Source organism: Schistocerca americana, chromosome 6, assembly GCF_021461395.2.
Source record: "Schistocerca americana isolate TAMUIC-IGC-003095 chromosome 6, iqSchAmer2.1, whole genome shotgun sequence".
In the NCBI taxonomy this organism is placed as follows: Eukaryota; Metazoa; Arthropoda; class Insecta; order Orthoptera; family Acrididae; genus Schistocerca; species Schistocerca americana.
This window is the reverse complement of record NC_060124.1, coordinates 322,946,149-322,968,942: the sequence shown is the minus strand read 5'-3', so window position 1 is coordinate 322,968,942 and position 22,794 is coordinate 322,946,149. Positions and strand designations below refer to the sequence as shown.

General features: G+C 39.4%; 1 protein-coding gene across 2 annotated transcripts in view; it reads right to left on the bottom strand.

Annotated features, from left to right (window-relative positions):
• LOC124619507 (protein Spindly-like) overlaps positions 1-22,794 on the bottom strand; it is a 107,692-nt gene that overhangs the window by 27,769 nt on the left and 57,129 nt on the right. For both annotated transcript variants that reach the window (XR_006980088.1, XM_047145954.1), the window contains exons 8-10: positions 22,610-22,711; positions 22,384-22,496; positions 12,399-12,571 (exon numbers count right to left, since the gene is read on the bottom strand). Coding sequence is in view for 1 of the 2 variants with exons in the window: in XM_047145954.1 (XP_047001910.1) it covers positions 12,399-12,571; positions 22,384-22,496; positions 22,610-22,711 (388 nt within the window). In the remaining variant the exon portion in view is untranslated. The remainder of the gene's footprint in view (positions 1-12,398; positions 12,572-22,383; positions 22,497-22,609; positions 22,712-22,794) is intronic.

The following is a 22,794-nucleotide window of genomic DNA, read 5'->3' as shown; positions in this document are numbered from 1 at the left end:
AACAGCCACTGATTTGTCCTGACACCCACACCATGCTATTATCACGATAGAACAGGACAACACCAGAGGAAGAAGACACTAGAAAAGAGGAGCAAAAAAGCAGAACAGATAAGACCACATGTAACGAAAAGGTAGGGAGAACCTGGCCAGTGTGGAGGCAAGATCAAGGTCTTCATAACCAATGCCTACATTAAACTGAGGGGCTCAAAATTCCAAAGGAAAATTCAAGGATTTATACCCAAGAGTACGAACCACTTTCACAAAGAAAACTGAGGACAGACAAACATGTGACGATCGTCTGCTAACACCAGAAACAAGGAAGGCAGGAGGGCATATTTAGTACGAAAGGCCGAAAGCTGGCGGAGGTCCAACAAAATATAGATCACTGTGCGAGAAGCCCCACAACTACAAAGGAATCATTGCAGAATAAAAACCATGGGCCAACGTAGTATGGCCAATATTAAGATGGAAGAGGATGGTGAACTCCCACCAGGAGAGGCAGGGAGAACAACATCACATGGTGGGAGTCTCCTTGATGACACAAAAAAATTCATTTGACAGGGGATAGCCTCCCAGGAGTAAGGCCACGACTGAATAAAAAGGGATTTGACGTCAAGCCAGGATACTCACGTGGCCAGGAACCAAAAGGAAATCAAACCAAACAAGCAGTGATGAAGGTGAGCAAGGAGGTCGTGAACAGCACAGACAAAGTGGTGGTGGGAAACACATCGAGTGATAGCCGAAAGACCACGGCGGGAGACGGGCAGAAGGAGGGAGGGTGGGAGACAGGACTGGGGCAAGGAAGAGGTAGGAGAGGGAAGTACGCACCAGTAAAAATCATCAACACAGGATGAGTCAGCCATATTTTTACTATCCTCAGTGTAAAACAAATGATCAAGGAATCTCTTATATTCTTTTCTTTCTTGTAAATCAGGTGGTATGGTGAGCATGGAGTGTCAGTCATGACAAATTACACACATGGGTGGCAGAACGCATGTGCTCCCCTCATGGAGTGGGTACCCATAGTCGCCACATGGCGGATCCGCGATACATCAGGAAGATCTGTGCCTGACATGCAAACTCCAAGCATCTCACAGGCGGTGGGCCGTACGCTTCACCTCACACTGATAACACATAACCTTGACCTTCAATGGGAAGCTATCTCTCTCAGAAGCCAGAACACAGGCCGCAGTATCGGTGCAGTTGTCCCTACAACCTCCCTGCACATATCAAACAAAATGAACACCCCATAATTCCAGATTAGCCTGTAGTTCATCAGTCTAAAGGTTGAGGTCCCCGTGGAAAATGGCTCCCTGGATCATTCTCACAGACTGGTGAGGTGTAATACACACTGGAATCTTTCCAAGATAATCATAAGCCTGAAGGGCGGCAGACTGGGCAGCAGAGGAAGCATTGATCAACAGCCAACCCCGCAGTATCTTACTGAAAGAATCCACTTCATCAAACTTGTCTTTCATATTTTCTGCAAAAAAAAAAAAAAAAAAAAAAAAAAAATAAATTTGCTTTTTGTCAGTGAATGTGTCCCATTCGTCCTAGTACAGACCAGGTAGTGGGGAAATTTTTTTTTACTCCGAACCTTCCAGGGTGCAGCCAGAAAAGGGAAAGTCGCCGGCTTATAGGAAGCAGCATTCAACAGTCTGTTACCACACGAAGAGATGGTCATAGGAGAATGGACATTTTTGGAACTCAATATGGTTTATGCACAAAGCATCCTCCCTAATACCGCCAATTCGACCAGTGGCTCACCTCATGGACACCACCCAGCCACATCACGGGCCATATGGCGCAGTGGCCATTTCCAAGAGCTCCAATGCTCCAGAATGACAAGCAACCACACCTAGGCATAAATGGGGATGCAACAGCTCAGGTATCAGAAGTGTTGTCAGGTGGCCAGCCAGTTGTTTACATAACAGCTCCACCACAGATTGGCTACACGTGTTGGGACCTAGCAAGGCAGAGTGAGGCTACCACAGAGAGGGAAGAGGGGGAGGGAGGGAGGGAGACACTTAGGAAGGAGTTCTTCCCCAAATAACTCACTCTACAGACAGAACATTTAGAAGTGGAGGCAAATCCCAAAAGGGGACCAAAAACGCCAAAAAGGATGAATGAGAAAAGGCAAGGGGGAAACAAAATTGCAAGGAATACAGGAATCCAGGTGGAGTCATGTTGACATGAGTAAGAACACCGCGAGAGGGGGAGTAGGGGGCAGCGGGGGAGGAAGAATGGGCTGCAACAGCTCGGGACCCAATGGGTGCCACGCACAAACTCACGAAAGAACCATGAGCCCCCTGGAGGGAACAGGAAAAGAACTTTATGTGTGAGCCCTTGTTTGCTCTGCTCCAGGTCTCCAGTTTGAAAATCAATCACCACCCAAGCTTTTTACTTAATTTTCTGGTCTACATGTCAAAACTTTGAACTTTCACTCACTCACTTTAGCACTGATTTGACGAATTCCGTATATCTATCAAGTTGAAGCCAAAGATTATTATTAAGACAATTTTTAAAAACTGGAAAGACTGAAGATTTCTCTGCATCTGACACTAAAATCAAAAATGTATTTTTATGTTGTACAAAGAAACATTTTAAAAAATCAGCACGAAAATAAAACAATACGAATGATGCTGATGTTCTGTGTTACTGCATATTTTTCATTTATATTTCAGGTAGGTAATATATATAACGTCATGTTCGTCAATTCATTGTCATAGTTGTCGGATGTAAGTTGTTTATTAAAGTCAAACTTTTTGTAAACTGCAGAAGTTTTTAATACATGCTTTGAAAGGTAAAATTATAAAACTACACACTTGGTTCTCAGAGTACAGCGTAGTTCCTAACTTCATGTTAATAACAATATTTTACGCACATTTAAATGAATACCACACAGTGATTTTATTCCTTTAGTCTGCCTGTTGCAATGTGTATATAGCTGATAAGAAGAAATGTGAACACAGTACTACAGATATTCAGATTTAGGTTTGACATGTGCGGTATGCCTGCCATCATTGGAGGCGATGTGACACAGACAAATAGCAAAATTCTGCATGACCTGCTGAAGTGTCGAAACATCAATGCTGTCCATGACTTCCTGAATGTCTGTTTTCAGCTCAGCAATTGTTTTGGGGTTATTGCTGTACACTTTGTCTTTAATATACCCCACAAAAAGGAGTCATATGTATTCAGATCCAGAGAATACGGCAGCCAATACAGGTCTATGTCAGTTGTCTCTAGGTACCTCAGTGCCAGAATGGGGTCCCCAAAGTGCTCCTCAAGGACATCAAACACTATTCTGCTTCAACAGGGTGAAGCATTGTCTTGCATGAACCACATCCTGTTGAAGTCAGTGTCACTTTGGATAATGAGTATGAAATCATCTTCCAAATCCTTCACGTACCTTTTGGTAGTCACTGAGCCATCGAGGGATATCGTTTCTATTATCTATGAATGGCCATTGCATACTGTACAGTCACCCATTCAGGGTGAAGGGACTTCTTAATTGTGAAATGCGGATTCTCAGTCCCTCAAATGTGCCAATTTTGCTTATAGGCGAACCCATGCAAATGAAAACGGGCTTCATTACTAAACCAAACCATGCATTCGCATGTTAATTCCCATGATGCCCCACAGCTAACCGTGCAGTTTGAACGTCCTAATGCAAACCGCTCAGAAGTTACGATGACTGTCATATAGTTCAATAATGGTTATCCTGTATATTGTAATTTATTTTAAATGTAAATGTAGTCTATGAACCACCAGGTTTTGATTTTAAACATTTCACACACACAAAGCTAGGGACACTTCTTGTCCATTCTGATTCACAGTAAATACATTATTGGAATCTTAAATACATCTCAAGTGGAACATGAACATATACTCGTAATTTATTTTCTACAATCACTATTACAGTGGAACTTCGATTTTACGTTTTTTTTTTTTTGCGATTCTATACCATAAATTCGTAGCCTCTATGAAAAGCCCCGAAGATCAATGCTAAAAATTCTTCAATTTTATATTTCTTCCTAGTAAGGTTTACTTCGATTCTAAATACTTACTCAGCGTCTCACTTGACTTCATCCCGTTTTCTTCCTATTGACAACTGAAGTGACTGAACGAGTTATAAGTGGCACAAGAAGGAAGATGGCTCACACCATGGGTGGTGGCGGAATTAAGGGAATATTTTTGGCCATTGCAGAGAGGGGTGCCAACACAACTTACGATATTTCACTTCACTGCGCAATTATGATAGAACTACTGCAAGGTTACAGGAGTAAAGGAAAAACAAGACAGTCAACATGAAGTGTTCCAGACCAAGCCAATACATGACGAAGGGACCCAGGCACCATCTTTTCTTGAGCCAATTATAACTAAGTCTCAACTTTTAGCACATATTTCCGCTGTATTGTATTCAGCAACAATATCAATTGTCAGCCTTTTAAATTCAAACCAAGTCTCAATATGCTTGGTCACAATCAAGGAAACATCACCTCTTTCTGGTTAGTGAATTCTTATTCATTAGTGACTTGTTACGTCATCCAATAGCTAGCCCAGCCACCACACCACACCAACACACACAAAATAAGCTCTCCTACTGGATGCGTGGAGAGGGGTTGTGGCCCTTCAGTGACAGGACAGCATGTAACGGTGAAAGCATTTTGTGAAGTGCTGAAAATGCTGTGCTATGACACAGCTGTCACATGGGAATAGAACAAGGGTTTTGCAATAGCCTATTTTAAAGACTTCTGAAATGATACAGTTGCAAGAAGTACATACACAACTTGTGCATGTACTCTGCATCGCACACACCACACACCGTAGATCGTAAAGACTGGCAGCAGTAACAGAGGGCATGAAGCAAAACTGTAGCACCTGAGCTTTATTTCAGACTTACATTTTACACAGTGTACAGAAATCCACTGAGGTAACTTTAAAATGCTTGTAACATCAGCTGAGGAAGTGAACTCATTTTTTCACATCCCTGTTCCTCTCATCAAGCGTAAAATAAGACTTCAACAGTTATCAGCATACAAAGTGCAGCTCGTCAGAAAGTCATTAAACAATAACAGCAATGGTGACAAACTATGTCGTTAAGCAGACGTCCACATTTACGAGGTGTGGCTAGAAAAAAACCGGACTAATACTGGTGAAACAATAAAACGAATGCAATAAGGCTGAAAGTCGCGTGGCCTGTCACGTGACTCTCGCTCCGCCTCCTGCTCGAGTTTCATCTGCCTCCTGCACTCAGTCTGCCCGTGGCGTCTGTTTTAAGTAGTTGACGTTTTGTCTGTGCGTCGGAAAATGTGTGTACAGAAAGAACTGCGTGTTAACATCAAATTTTGTTTCAAACTAGGAAAATCTGCAAGTGAAACGTTTGTAATGTTACAAAAAGTGTACGGCGATGATTGTTTATCACGAACACAAGTGTTTGAGTGGTTTAAACGATTTAAAGATGGCCGCGAAGACACCAGTGATGACACTCGCACTGGCAGACCATTGTCAGCAAAAACTGATGCAAACATTGAAAAAAATCGGTAAACTTGTTCGACAAGATCGCCGTTTAACAATCAGAGCAGTGTCTGAGATAACAGGAGTTGACAAGGAAAATGTTAGGCAGATTCTTCATGAAAGTTTCAACATGAACAAAGTGTGTTCAAAAATGGTTCCAAAGTGTCTCACAATTGAACAGAAGGAACGCCGAAGAATGATTTGTTCTGACATCCTGGAAAACATTGAAAGTGATCCCACCTTCTTACAAAATGTTATTACTTGCGATGAATCGTGTTTTTTTACTTACGATCCCGAAACTAAACGCCAATCGACGCATTGGAAAACTCCTGGTTCTCCACGACAAAAAAAAGCACGAATGTCAAAATCGACATTCAAGGCAATGATGATTGTTTTTTTTTTTTTTTTTGACATCAAAGGGATTGTGCACATTGATTGGGTACCAGAGGGACAAACAGTGAGTCAGCATTACTACATTAGCGTCCTGGCTACCCTAGGTGAGCGAGTACGGAGAAAACGGAACGATTTGTGGAGAAAAAAGTCATGGATCCTTCACCAAGACAATGCCCCAGCTCACAGTGCGTAGTCAGTGAAGACATTTTTGGCAAAACACAACATACCCATCTTAGATCATCCACCCTACTCACCTGATTTGGCCCCCTGTGACTTTTCTTTTCCCTAAAGTCAAGTCAGTTTTGAAAGGAACTGGATTTGAGACTGTTGAAGCAGTAAAAGAGAAAGCGACGGAAGTAATGTATGGACTTACCGAAAATGATCTGCAGCATTGCTATGAACAGTGGAAAATTCGTATGGAGCGGTGTAGAGACCGAGGAGGAGAGTACATTGAAGGAGATAACACGAAATTGTAAATAATTGTAAATAAATGTTTTTTCCAGCATCAGTCCGGTTTTTTTCTAGCCGCACCTCGTACGCTTATGGTTTAAGTATCTAACCGCTGTGATGATTTTGGATTAATTCAACATGTTCATCAATTTTTGTTTTTTTCTGGGTGAGCACATAGAATGATTTCTCAAAAACACTTGTTTTGAACATATAATTTGTGCTCATAGCATGTCGGAAAACAGCTCAATTACCTTGAACCCAGATACCAATTACAATTTTTTGACAGGTTTTTACTTGCTGTTACACATCTGTGATTTTTTAAGAACTGACGAAATTCATTACCATAAAATATTGCACAACATTGTATTGTACATTTAATTTACTTCCCTTAGATTTTGTACACAGTATTGGAGAGGATTAAGATTTTTAACCACATATATGCAAATTACACGTGTTTTTGCTCATATTTTGGGGGTTTTGTCATTTTCCTCAATTCTGCATTTTTTTAAGTCTGGAAAGCACAAAAACATGAAGTAGGGGTTTCGCTGTACTTTGGGCCAATTTTTGTCATGGAATAGCAGTTGGCACAAATAGTCGACATTTTAAGATTTCAGCAAATTCCACTATTCTTAGCAGTAAAAACACTAACATAAAGAATCATCAAAACATATTCAGGCAGAACAAATTTTTAAAGAAAGATTTCAATATTTAAAACTAATTCTTTTACTCTATTCTGCAAAGACTATCTCTGGATATATAATTTCTTACAAGATCATGTTTCCTTAATTTTATGAAAGTTATGCCATAGAACTTTCATAAAACACTTCAACGCCAAATAAAACAGTAATACTATTCCTAAAAATATTTAACTACTTTCCTACTAGTTTATTTCTTCTATTTTTTGTTTTCTCTATACAATTTGTATCAAGGATATTGTCATAACCACAGATTATTGCAAGCAGCTGGATTCCGAGGTTCAGTTAGTACCACAGTGGAAGCATTTGTGGTGAGTAACTGAGATTATTTAAAATTTTCATTGCACCTAGGGATTCCAATTCATAACAATCTGAGGATTTCTTGGTGGAAGTAATAATGTGCTGGGCACTTTTCTTACAACTATTGCAGATTTCAGCAAGAGTACAACACAAACTTTGCTCTGAATAGGCCATTAAGTTGAACAGTATGTACATAACTGATGATGAGTGTTAGTTGATTCAATCTGATATTTATTTATTTAGATATTATCAAGGTCTTAAGTCAAGGGAAGGCAAGAATAATATAACTGTATTTTTCTTTTCTTTTTGGTGTCTGGGTTTTTGTGAACTCCAAGTGCGTGGACTTCAATTTCACTTAAAACAGTCCTAGATACAGAATGGGAGTAAGAGGTACACATGTAAATACTGTGCTGTCTCATGTGGCTTTACATTCAAAAGCTGAGCAGCAGGTTGCATGCATGTAATACTCATACCTATCACTACAAACACATGGTGTACCACAAAATAAAGTGAACTGTCACATCATTTTAAGAGTTTCTACAGTAAAAGGAAAACCAAAGATACAGCTCCTTTCCACCTATCAGCAAGAGTCTTATAATAATATTGGCTCACTGGGATGAATTTCACTTGGTAACAAGAAAATACAAATATCAATCAAATGACGAATATTTACTGTTAGTCTCTTATTCAGAAGTAATTTAGAAGTACAGGAGACCACACACCGAACAGCAACAGCATAGAGTCATCAACAGGCACACACGAAAAAAAGAATGAAAACTTTGCTAGCTTTCTGAAGAAATCCTTTGACGAGTTAGAGAGAAACACACACACACACACACACACACACACACACACACAGAGTGAGGACGACATATGGAGACATGGACTGGGAGGAGGGGTGACAAGAGCAAACAGATACAGGGTGTGGGGACAGCAAGTTAGTGGAGATTGAATCCAGGAGGATTACAGGTGTGAAGGACATATTGAACGATAACTCCCATCTAAGTTTGAGGACATGATGAAAAGTAATGCCTCCAAATTTTTTATTCCGTTTGCAATATTGGCTTAGGTATTACTCATCGTGTTTATCACTCTGTTGACTTTCCCACTTCGCCAACACAAGTTGCAACCCTCTGCCACAAGAGGGCACTGAACTGTAGCACATAACATGGTGGTGTGTAATGTAACTATGTCAGTGTCTGAGCAACAGTGTTTCAAATGTGATCAGAACGTCCACACATGGAGCAGCCCCCCCTTCAGCATGACAATGCCAGGCCACACGCAAGTGCTGCGACATCTGAAACAATCCGATACCTTGGATTCACTGTCATTTACCATCCTTCATAGTCTCAACTTGGACCCATTGAGGACGTCACTTGCTTGCAGTGCAAGCAGAGTTGAGGTTGTGGCCCCATTAATAAAGTCAAACATTCTACAGTAATGAGATCAACAACCTGGTCTCTCATTGGGAGAAATGTGTTCATCGACAAGGTGGGTATGGTGAGAAATAAATATATAGCCTTGAAGAATAAAAATGTAGAATGTTAATTATGTTTGTTTCGTTTAAAAAGCTGTAAGGTTTTTCACAAAATTCTGAGGGATTACTTTTCAGCATGTCCTCTTAGTTCAGAAAAGCTGGTGCTGCAAGGAAGGAGATGGCACATGTGGTAAAGTAGCCACTGAACTCTAGTATTTTATGCTAAACAGTACGTTCCACCACTGCACTGTCAACTCTGTTCTTTGCCACAGTTTGACAGGGGCATTCGTTCTGATGGACAGCTGGTTGGTAGTCATGTTCACAGTCTGCCTCATTTGGGATAAGCCTGTGACATGACTGGATTAGGAAGTTCTGTGTGGGTGAACTTGACAGGTCTTCCACAAGGATACAACCCTTGTGGCAAGGGGTTGTGAGTAGGAGTGGTATAGGGATTGGTCAGGATGTGTAGGTTCGATGGGCACTACTATAGGAAGAATAGGAAGAATCATCAGTAGAGTGCCTTTCATTTTCAGGCAGGTAATCAAAATCCTGGGATGGGTATGGTTTAGTTGTTCCATTCCAGGGTGATATTGAGTGATGAGTGGGGCACTCCTTTGCAGCTAATTCTTGGAGGTGGCGGGGGTGTGTGCGCAATATGCCATGGGAAATCTATTTGTGGACTAGGTTTAGAGGGTAGTACCTGTCCGGAAAGGCCTTTGTGAGACCTACAGCATACTGGGCAGTGGAATTCTCATCACTGCTGATACACTGTTCGCAGGTGCCCAGGCTGGCCTTGGGGTGAAATTCTGGTTTAGAATAGCACGACAATTGTCAAAATTAATGCACTACTGGTGGTTAGTGGGGTTAATATATACAGATGTATGGACAGAGCAGTGGAGGTCAACATCCAGTAAGGCAGAGCATTGGATTGAGATGGACATGGTAAAGAAGATGAAAGCGAAGGTATTGAGTTTATGGAGGAATGAGGATATGGCATCTCAGCCCTGCGTTCAGATCATGAAGATATCATCAATGAACCAGAACCAAACAAGAGGTGCGGGTGGCTAGGAAGGATTCCTCTAGATGGTGAGTACACATTTTCGCACAAGATGGTGCCATGCGGCTGCCCATGACTGACACTGATTTGTTTGTACACCGTCCTATTAAAAGCGGGAACACAGCATGTGAGGCTATAGTTGGTAAGGAGTATAAGGAATGAGGTAATGGGTCTGGGAGTCCAAAGGACAACGGGAGCAGTAAATTACTTATATTCTGCCTGAACTGTCCACACAATGAAAATAGATTCATATTGTGCAACTATGCATTGATGTCCGCTGTTTGCAACACATGAAAATTTATGCCTGACCAGGATTCAAACCTCGAAGTGAGCAGTTGCTTTAACCACCCGGCTATCCAAGCACATCTCCAGGACCGATCAAAACTTCCATACACCAGGTATCATCATGATTCCACACTATGTTTACCCATTTTCTCATGCTGTAAGTGTACCAAAACAACACTGTCAGATGGAAATTCACTAATTCTTTTTATATTGCACAACTGTCACATGATGTGTCAGCTAGTAAGTGTTTAATAGTCTGAAAAATAGCTTTTGTTGCTTGGCTGCAGTAAGAGGTCAGAATAATATCCAATTTCCGTATATATACAAAGTATAGTGCTCCCCTGCATCCCTTGTTGTCTTTCTTGTAGGTTAGTTATCTTGATCATATGTTTTCATAAATGAATGTGCTTGTACACAGAGTGGACACTGGTAGAGCTCCTGTCCTAATCACAATGCCTGCAGTATCTCATGATGATTACCAGCAATCTTATCAATTGAGTAAGTTTCTCCCCCATTTGAGACCACAGTGTTCTTAAATGTGCAGCAGCTGCTGCACCAGTATGTCAGGTTAATACTGCCGCCACACATTTGTGATGCTGCTGTACCACTTGAAATGGCCACAGTATCATTTGAGGCAGCAGCTCTCCCGAAGAAGATATGTCTGCTGTCTAGCATGTAGGAGCAGACAGGTTACTATTCGTGAGAGCAGCTTTCCCAAAAGTATGAGAGAACTCACGCGAAGTAGTAAGTATGTCTTGGTAACTGCGATTAGCAAAGCTGCTGTGCAAACATTCTCTCAGTGTAAATGAGGTGCTGAGAACAATAAGGGCCTAAAGCACACTATCATCTATTTTGAGACTGCAACATGGATGCATGCGCCCGGCACGTATTGATTTTATAACGAACCAGTTTCAGCGATAAACAGGATTCTTCCAACTAGGCAACAATCTCAATTATACCAAGCCCAAAGTAACCATAACTGGTGGTGATGATGATGATGATGTTGGATCAACATGGGAACACATAGGGGTTCTCTGCAAAGAATATCATGTTCAACACCGTGTGCTTAACTTTGTGCTACAGAAGGCTTGTGCCTGGACCAGCACTGTACTTTGTTATCAGATATACCACAGATCACCTGCTTTAGAGAGTGGGCAAGCCTCCGGTCCATATGTTCTGTGATGAAGTATGGATGTCCAACTTCTTGTTGCCTACTTGCGGTTTCAGCATCCTTCAACCACTTTCCATGTGAGACAACCAGCTTCGCCGATTCCGCAATGCTTGTTCCCAAGCACTGGGGCACAACAATCTGATTTTTGTAAAAGTTGTTTAAGTCAGTGGATTTAAGCATTTTCGCCACGTATCAGCACTAGAAAGTGTCCCCTACTCCACTTTACTGTTCTGTTTCTGCTTCGCTCATATATTTCTCTTACTCCATCAAGTATGCTCACTGCCACCAGGCAGCATACAACCTGATAGAGGGCGGTGGTCATATTTTGGCTCATTAATGTAGCTAAGTAGTCAAACTGTGACACGAAAGTACGTAGGTTCCATATCACACTAAAGTGATGATGAATATTACATTCATGTTGAAAAAGTCAGGTCAAATGGTTACAGCTCTGTTAGACTCACATGGTTGTTCCTGTATAATACTTAGAACCACTTTTAATTTCCAGCATCTTCTTTGAAAGCCACACTTTGTCAGACGTGAGCTGGCAGCTGACACATCCAAACTTAAGATGACAAATCCAATTAGCTTTTTGTGGTTTCTACACTGCATCGTTCTTTATCTCTATGCCGGGAGCTCACCACATGTACTACTCCATGTGCTTGACAGTGATTTGCAGCTTTGAAGCAGCCTAATACCACTTCTTTCAGCAAGTTGAAATTTTGCATTGGCATCAATATACTAGGACAAATGTACCTTAAATTCAGCAATTACTGGGAAAACAGACAGATCCCATACTTGTATATGGTTCCAAATGAGATTTTGCACTACTGATTCAAAGTAACTGCTAAATTTGTGACAACTTGTTATTATTAAAGCCCTCTTTTCTTAAAGGCTGTCGTACTTGTAATAATTATCAACATATTTATTACTATAACAAAACTGATTGTAGTATTTTTCTGTATTATCCTAATCATCAAAACAAGCTTCTCTTAACAAAATTAGTCACACACAACAGACAGCCTTCTTAAAAAAATATTCCATCAAAGTTACCTTCTTCACTCTTCAGGAGCTGCAGTTTAAGTTTTACTATTTCTGCCTCAGCACGCAGTTTCCTACTTTCCACAACTGCTTTCTCACGTTCAGTGGCTGCGACTTCTTCAGTTGCTGCAATGTACCTTGCCATAATATCTTCACATCGTTCCCACACCTGTTTTGTCTTCTCTCTACAGGAAAGAAACAGAATTCAAAAAATGGTTCAAATGGCTCTGAGCACTATGGGACTTGACTTCTAAGGTCATCAGTCCCCTAGAACTTAGAACTACTTAAACCTAACTAACCGAAGGACATCACACACACCCATGCCCGAGGCAGGATTCGAACCTGCAACCGTAGTGGTCGCGCTGTTCCAGACTGCAGCGCCTAGAACCGCACGGCCACTCCGGCCAGCAAACAGAATTCAATAGCACACTCTGCAGAGGATGTTTTCTTTCAAAATGAGGGTGTACTCACAAAAGCTACAATCACAGAATGACAAGGAGGAGGTCAATCAATGAAAAACTAAGTCTCATGGAACATGATTATGAAGGACAAAGGAAAGCATCAGAGGATGAAACAACACAAACCAGTATGGAAGTTCTACTAACAGACTGGTTACAGAGGAGAAATGTAAAATAATTACTACAAACAACATCTTTCTGAGATGGCTTCCCTTTGAGGTTTTGAGAAAAACCACACTTCCCAAATGAATTACAGCAGTCCTAAATAGTAGATAATGAATATGTTATTAGATTTCATCTCTTAAGCAGTGTTTTTTCAATGGTGAAATCTATCATAATAACCTCCCCCCCCCCCCCCCCCCCCCCCACACACACACACACACACACACACACACACACACACACACCTTAAGGAAAGTGTAATTAAACGGTGTAATAAAATAATAAGCACTATGTGAAATAAATTAGACTGAGTAAAAGTAGGATTATTAGACTGAGTAAAAGTAAGATGACTAGACTGAGTAAAAGTAGGACGACAGTATTCAAGGAGAATACTATTACACACAAAGCTGTCGAAATTAAATTTTACCACTGTTTAATGTCACTGGTGCCCATAGCTGTTGCTATATGCAGTTTACAAGTCTGTTGTTCTCAAGATTTATTTTACTCCCTGTACAGAAGAGTACAAATAAAGATGTTCCATAATTAAATGGTGTGCCTGTTACTTCCAAACCACAACACTGGGCACAGGTTACGCAACTGGTAAAAGCAACATTTTTCACACAGAGAAAGTGTAGAAATAAACTCGTTAATGTGATGAATACGGCACACATGACCACTGTACACAGAGTTCGACCAGAAATGCTGTCATAAAATAATTACAATACTTAGAGAATACAAGTTCAAACAATACAAGTACTCTTCAAAAATGACACATGGGAATATCCATCTGGAAAAGTAATGCAACTTGTAGTGACATGGTGAAGGTGAAATGCTTGCTGGGGCAGAAGCTGCATACAAAGCATGGCTAGCGGCAGATAAAATGGCAAAAGAAAACTTGATTTTATAAATCAGAGAGACCTGAAGCAAGTAAAGAACTGCACTACGTCACATGAAGTATAGCCTAGACTAAAATCAATCTATGCGTCCGAAGGACCTGCTGACTAAGCAAAGCTGCTCAAATGCCTCACGTTTCACAAAATGCAACCCACTGATGATGTAACAATATCTTACTGAATTCTTCAATGCTGTGAACAAGTTACAAGCAATCTCTGGCAATCTATTGCCAATAATGCTGCTCTATGGACACTTATGACAATTTTAAATGTGCTATTGAATCCTGTTACCATCTACCAGATATCAAGACACTAAAATTAAAATATCCTGGAAGAACATAGTGCAAGGATTCAGAAAGACAGTGAAAAAGTAAGTGCTGCAATGTTTGTTAAACAAGGTAAGCATTTTGTGAACAAATTAAAAAGTCCTGTTAGCCACAGTGACAAATGGTAATAAAAAAAAGGTCAGCATACAAATGCAGCTTTTGTAACAAGGGCACAAATGAGACTTCCCGTTACAGGTTTGAAATTCAGTGACGTCTATCTCACTAGATGCACTGTGTGTCCTGAAGGAAAAACCACATCAATTTCCTTCATCCACAAAGAAAGGAACTCAAATGAACTTCTGGATGTCAGTGGACCAGTAAGAGATATACCTTCAAAGGGTGGGATTTTTTTTGTGTGTGGCATTTATAGACAACTACATCAGACAGTGTAAAGTATATTTCCTTCAACATAAAGGAGATATTTGTAACAAATCTGTCAAATTCAAAAACACAGTTTAAACTCAGTCTGGTCATGCAATTAAATCCTTTCAGTCAGACGATGATATGAAGTACAGCACTGAAGGAATGGACTCCATCCTCAGAATGGTGGGAATACAGCAATGTCTAACAGTTCCATACAAATTGCAGCAGAATGGTGTTGCTGAATGAAAGAACTGTTCATTGGGCGAAGTGTTGCTCGAGTCACGTCAACCGTCGTCATTTTAGCCTGAAGCCGTCAACACAGCTAACTACATTTGAAATTGTCATTTAATTCAAGGACCGTGCAATGGAACTCTGTATGCAAGTGGCTGAAGAGAAAACCTGATGTATCTCATGTTCATACATTTGGTCAAAACATTGCCATCCTAGATAAATTGCCTTGAGGGTCGCACTTTCCTTTCTTTGGCAAGGAAGAGATTTTTGTAGGCTATTTTAACTCTTCAAAAGCCTACTGTGTGTGGGTACAAGAAATTACGCGATTCTCTTGATAATCGATGTGAGGTTCCTTGATTAGGTCCGAATCGCCAAGAGTGCTTTAACCTGTGTATGATGAAATCAGGTCAACTATGACACATGGGACATCACAGACAGACCAATGAATGAAAGGGTAATTGACTCTAGAATTGTTTTGAGGAAGAAATACAATAGTGATTGATCTTTGCCGAGGAGATGAGTAAGAATAAATGCACAAGGATTTCATCAACAACCTAGAGTTGACTATGTGGAAATGGTCTCTCCAATTGCAAGAATCTAATACTTAGGACTACGCAAGGCTCTGTCAGTCAAGCTTAACTTGTATGTCTCCCAACTGGATATCATCACTGCATTTCTCTTGGTAAAATTGACACAGAAATATTCATCAAAAAGCTAGATACACTCGTAGAATTCTTACAAAACAGGAGAGGCGAACAGAAAGATAATCATACAGTCAAGGCGGCAAGTGACACGTTCCAAACATTGAAATCCAGTGATACAGTGTGCAAACTAAGAAAAGCTATTTATAAGCGGCGCCAAGCTGGTCAACAGTGGTGAGAAGTTGAATGTAAATCTAACATCAACTTCATCGAACCCATTCTGGTCCATGCATCTCTGTAAACAGTGTATGAAAACTATCTAGTCTTCATACTCACTTTAGTAAATGACACTTGTTTCAGCAGATGCAGAAATAAAACAAATTAAGGATGAGTTACCTGCCAGATTTGACGTCAAGGATCATGGTGTCAGAACTGGATGGAGCATTGATGTTCACTGCCATCAGTACTCAACCAGACACGCTATGCAGTCAGTAAGCTAAGCTAGCACAGTAACAGCCATGATTTTGTTCACTGGTAAGCACCTAAGCGAATACTTATATTCTTCAAAGTAACTGACCTACATCAAGTGCAACAAAGGAATCTTCAGTTTCATGGAGGCTGTTTGACGAGTTCTTATGGAAGGCTACAAGGTTCACCAGCAATCTCATGGTGTTCACACAAGAAGAGAGCTGCTAGTCCAACAGAATACGTGATGACAGATGCCAAAAGGCTCTTCCTGCACCGAAGCACAGAAATGTGTTTAAGTACTTTGACTTCAATCCTAGAACCATAAACTTAACGATTTATAATTGTTCGTAAAGCTTGAGGAAGTGTGCTGAGCTACAAATTCTACTGACATGTAATATCGTTAGTATCCATACATGTCGCTATGTGCACGTTTTCAGATCTGTTGTTCCCAATCCTATGTTGTCCTCCATACAGGAAACTACAAATAAAGTTGTTCAGTAATTAAATTAGGTGCAATTCCTGAAACTACAACCCAACAAAACAAATGTTCAGAACACATTAATAAAAGAAAGGTGATTGGAAATTGTTTGTTTGACTCTGAAATGCATAAAAAAACTGTGCGCAACTGGAGCCCATAATTTTTCCATTCTTTGGACACAAGTAAAGGGTCATCAAAGTAGACAGCCATCTTCTGGATGCAGCTTATTATTTCAAGCTGTTTTAACTCCTCCCCCTGGGTTGTCAGCGAAACAGCCCTATGTCACTATCCTTGCAGCATGTACAATTGTGTACACGCAGTTCTAGATATTCATAACTTTAATGATCAGCCAGTTAAAGACTTGCACTTACAAGATGATCTCTTCAATTTTCTTCATACTTATACTGCTGAGGTCAGCGCCTAGAAACCAATTTCCTAAAGCAGTAGGGACACTTCTCCAAAAAACTTAAAAAGGCTTTTGCAAGCAAAGTTTTTTTAGCGTTGTTAAGAATAAAAAATGTAGAATATTTTATACTTTTTTGCCAGATCCTTTTATTTTCCCCTTATAAAATTTACACATCTTCCTAAGAAACAAATTTTCATTCTAAACTATGTAATGCTACTATTAACAATGTGGTCTCTACAAATTTAATTGTGCCCCGAAATATGGTGAAATTATCTTACCCACCAGCAGCTGGGAGCATAAAGTAAAACTCTAGTAGTCACAAAGTACCTAGTTCACCACCACCACCACCACCACCACCTCCTCCTCCTCCTCCTCCTCCTCCTCCTCCTCCTCCTCCTCCTCCTCCTCCTTTCATCAAACGGGAATGTTAGTAACAAATATTGAATATCAATTTTTAAATAAAAAAATTTTAATTTTAATTGTAAATCAAAATAAATTAAAATTTTATGCTGAAATGTGAAATTCTTTACTCCCAAACCTAAAAATGTATAAATCAATAACAGTGTTCAATCTCTAGAAACAGGAAACTTATTTTCTATTTGATGTTTTGCATGGCAGCGTGGAGAGTAAAAATCGTAGAGGGAGACCAAAAGATGAATACACTAAGCAGATTCAGAAGGATGTAGATTGCAGTAGGTACTGGGAGATGATGAAGCTTGCACAGGATTGAGTAGCATGGAGAGCTGCATCAAACCAGTCTCAGGACTGAAGACCACAACAACAACAACAACAACAACAACATGTTTTGCATTTTTGTACTAAATTAAATTTATTGTGAATGCTCTCATTTTCATGTAATTAGTAACTAAAAACAAAAAAGTTTTGTTAATATTTCCATTTGTTAATAAATATGGAAATGAAATGAAAGTTGAAATAGGTTGCTTCAGGTGATAACTGAACCAGCAATTTCCCAATTAGAAGATATTAAAATGCTTGAAATTGTTTGAAAAACAGTGTTAGGAAAGCTTCAAACACAATTTTTCCCTGAGGTTTCTTTTTTTCCCACATTTCGTGTGTCTTACTGCTTTGGTAAATTTATGTCCAAATACAGACCTACAAATCCAGTAAGTAGAGTACGCGAAGGATACGGTGGCTGGTGAATAGTGACCAATTTCCATCTAAAGTTATGCAGGAGTTCATTTTTTCGGAAGAAGATGCCAACATTGTTTGTCCCCTTTCAGCTGGTTGGTGACACACTGCAATGACAGAATGGTTGCGTATGCCTTGCAATCATCCTCAAATGATCTTACAGAAACTATATGGTAAAAAAATCTTTTTGCCTTACTTATAGCTTGAGACATCAGCTTCATAATGATGTGCCCATCATTTCATTAATGGTCACAGTTATTGCGATGATATGTATAAAAGAAAGCAAAATTCGAAGTTTGCAATGACAAATGGGGTGGGGGGGTGGGGGGCTATTATTTTGAGTTTGGTGCATATTACATATGTTGCTGCATACGAAATTTAGTTAACATATTGAATTTTTCTTTAGACTTGGATGGAGGTCTCAGTCACCAGTCTCAAGAAAATTTATTTCATGTGGCGCACTAATATGCTATCGCGCGCACCAACAATAAAGCCACAATGAAATGTCCATAAATTTCCTCATATCTCAAATGGCAAATGGCAAATGGTTTGAGATACCGAAACGAGATTTTGACAAATGGTATCAAGCAAAGAGGAGAGTATTTTGATATATGGATAGTATGCGAAACTTTATTGTCTACACTGTTATTCCACTAGCTACAGATTTTTTTTTTATGTAAGACAAACTTTTAAGGGCCATCAATTGCTGGTGAACCAGGAAGTGCTGTGTGTTTTGGAACAACGTAAGTGAAGGCATTACACATTCATTTCTGTATCAAGGACGTGCTTTTTCATAAGCTACTGACCTTACTTGTCATCAATTCTTCACTTAATAAACCACTGTTACAGGATTTTGTTGTGATTGCAACTGCAGAACACGTTGTGTAAACTCTGCTGTGTTTTGACAAAAGGAACAAATTTTAACATGTCTACAAGAGAAGTTTAGGCTTCACTCAAAATTTGCTATTCATAACACTTCTCTGAAAGTTACAAATTGTTAACAAGTCAGACAAGAATAAATTGTCACTAGTTGCATTTTCAGCAGGATTCTTTTTAGTTACTAACCAAAGCAGAGGTGACAGTAGATCTTTCTGGATGATCACCATACAGGTGTGGGTGTGGAGGGGCTCCACTTAATATTTACAACAACTACGATCATAAGTTTCTGTTTGAATGGCACTTCCCCTCCAGTGCTTGGCATTTACCCTACAACACGTTGACAGTCTACCACCAAACTCCGACCACTACCACTCTCTCCACACTTGCCCTGCCGACTGCAAATCTACCAGCCATGTTAATCTATGCACATTACTACGGAAATCAAAGGGGGTGAACCAGAAACAGTCTGCTGCCCTTCTTACTTCATCGGAAAGGCGGGAAGGCAGACACACAGCAATTGCCTCATAATTCACTAATGAAGCACTGCGAGCAAGCTATGAAGTAGCATACGCTTTTGTAACAACTGACTCTCAGTTCCCAATGGGCCCTGTTGAAATCATGTCTACTCTCCATCACAGAATGTGTAATGTCATGAGGGTGCACAATTTGATGCAGTTTGCATCTTCAAGCAATTTTAAGTTCAATGCTATGCCAAGAGAAGAACCTACTTACTATTAACAACTGGGATAAAATTAATGCACCTATGGACAAACTGTCCATTGCCTGCTTTGCGCTTTACAACCTCAATGACACCTGTAGTGGTATTTCTACCCTGTCAGAAACTGTTGTACATTTTGAAACAGTTATCTAGATGGTTGTGCATGAAAGCACTAAGCAAGTGTAATACAGATGTACCACTTTTTCTAACTTAGTTTTTCAGTGTTCTTACTGATGTCAGGCAGCACTTCTTAATTTCTTTTTAGTCCAGAAGTAAATATGTTTGTAGGTTTGAAAATTCTTGGTGATGTCTGGTGAAGCTTTGCATTTGCTTGGTGCACCGATGTACTGTTCACAAGTAAGTTTTTTTTGTTAAGATCATGTTTTTATAAGCTTTATAAATAATGCCATTCAGCTTGTGCCATTATTTACAAATAAAAATAATATACAGTGCTATTTAAAAAGAAGGAACAGATTTCAAACATTTATTGCTGCCAAACTACAAAAGATAGAAACACAATTCCAGTGTTCTTGGAAAGAGAAAGTTCACATTTTTATGTATTCAGTGTGAGCATCATGTGTTACATGACAAATATCCAAATGGTGGTTCATTTCCTGCCACACACGAAGCAGCTGGTCTCTTGTTAATGAATTCACAGCTTCAACAGTGCAATGTCACAGGCTTTCAAGAGTGTTAGGCACAGGGGACAAGAACATGGTCTTTTATATAACCCCACAGACAAAGTTACAAGACGTGAAGTCTCAAGAGCTGGAAGGCCACTGGCTATGAATTTCATATTCCGCTCTTCCTCTTCCAATTCAACATCCTGGAATGGTGTCCTAGAGGTAACATCTGGCGTGCTTATACTTTGTATAGTCTGAGCATCTTCTTTCTAATGTCGCATCATCAGCATACTTCTCATCAGTTTTAGTTTTTTTTTATGCTTAGGGTTAGTACTGATTAAAGGTGAGCATGATTACAATAATTGTGGCAGGTTCTTAAAGAAAACTTTATAAAACTGTCTCTTACCCAAAATCTTGTCTTAAATCTGTTAATTCATCAATGAATGAATGAATGAATGATGAATGAATATATAAATAAATTCCTCTTCCCTCTTTTTGCAGTGTAATACTAGGCTCACTGTTGAGTGACAAATTTGACTTGGACCTTTGTTCACAGAATATCGGAAACCATAAACAAGAGCTTCACCAGCAAATGTGACCTCATAGGTATCTCTAACTCTTTAAGAGATAGATTATACATTTCCATCTCGATATCTATATAAGCTAACAATGACGACATCTACATTTAGCCATATACAACTCCATTCTCTGCCCAGCTCAACACAGTGAAGGCCAACAACTACCTTTTAAAACATTAAAGTATATTTGATAATATTCTTGCAATTCTATTCTTTTACTTCTGCAAAATGTCTTCAATGGTATAACTATGAAGAAAAAATGTACATAGACATTTTCAGCATTGCAGAAAGTTTCTAGTTCAACTAATGTTAATTCACATCATAGTTGGTGATTTCTTTTCATTGTTACTGTCTATGAACATTTTCCTTTTGGAGTCTTACTTTTAGTAACATGCGAAGTGAATAACGTGTTACAGATTTATGATGTATAAAATGAGCACTCCTGGAGAGCGCAGAGCCAGCAACGTCGAATTGGTAGATCTGCAAACGCACAGAAAATCTGAACCTGTTTCCCGAGAATAATCATTTATTTATTTTATTTTATTATGTCAAGTTCCGTAGGACCAAATTGAGGAGCACATCTCCAAGGTCATGGAACATGTCATTACATGAAATTACAACATAAAAATAATAACACACAATAATAAAATGTTTATGAAGGGGGGGGGGGGGGGGGGAGGCCACAAGTTTAAGTAAAAGCATGTTGGAGTCAAAAAATAATCATGCTAGGGACCAGGAAGAATTTGATAACACTGGACACTTCTTATTGTTAACCTTGTAATTGTTGGAACAGCATTATTAGATTGTATCGGTTACCACTTAGAGCTTATTCAAAGTAGATGTTTATGATCTGGTAATTGTTAAAGGATGTGAATGTGTCACTTCCGTACTTTTCAGTTCTGCCTCGAGTGAATTGAAACCAATGTTAATTGGCCAAGAGAAAATAATTTATGCTTATTGAGTATAGAAGAATTACAGCTTTTCTGCACAATTAGTGGGAACATCAGTAAGCTACAACCAATTCTGGAAGTGGTTCTTATTTCCTTGTTTGGAATAACTGAAAAGTAATTGAGTGGAAAAGTAGTCTTCGAGACAGTAATTTTATTTTTGTTTGGAATTTTGACTGAGCTAGACATTAGGGCTTGTGTGTACAGAATTCTTCAGAAATGAACAAGGATGACCTGTAAGATTATGTGCTTGTATTCCATTAGCAAATATAAACCAAAAACTTCTTAATTATCTTCAAAAGAATTACTGTATTCTGTATTTAATTAGTTCCTTTTGCTTTTGAGGTGCTATCACAAAGTACGATTTCTCCCAATTGCTAAATGAGAAGCATGGGTATTTAAGTTCATTACTAATACCAAATCATCTTAACCTACAGCCTTCAGCCAGAATAATGAATCTTTTAAAAAAGATGAGAAGGGGTTTTGAGCTAAATTACACAATGCTATGCCATATAGTACTGAAATTACAGCATTACTTCTGAGCTTCTGAGCCAGAGAACTGATCTCTCTCTCTCTCTCTCTCTCTCTCTCTCTCTCTCTCACACACACACACACACACACACACACACACACACACACACACACACATTCATTCTTAAATAAGTGGTGCATCTTACCTCTCTTCCCTCAGTAAATTATCATAAAATTTCCCTGTCTCATCATCTTGACCACGAACAATGGGTCCAGCAGCTTCTTCCTGATCCCATATTTTTTGTGCATCTTCTAGATCCTGGGACAGTCGTAACAATTTTTAGGAATTTAAACATTTATTTGCAGTAATTTGTTTTTCATTTTTACCAGTCTTACTAATTAGAAAGCAACAAAGGAAAGCACTTACATTACCTTTATGCATTGTTTGTATGTAGTGAGTTGCAGTTTTAATTCTTCCGTTGATCTTTGTTCTTTGGCATGTTCTAGTTCTTCAGACATTTTGGCATTTTCTTTCTAAAAATGGAGAACATTTCTTAAGTGCCCTATATTCCACTCAAGCAAAAACAATTAAGGATAATGATTTTTTATTGTGACAG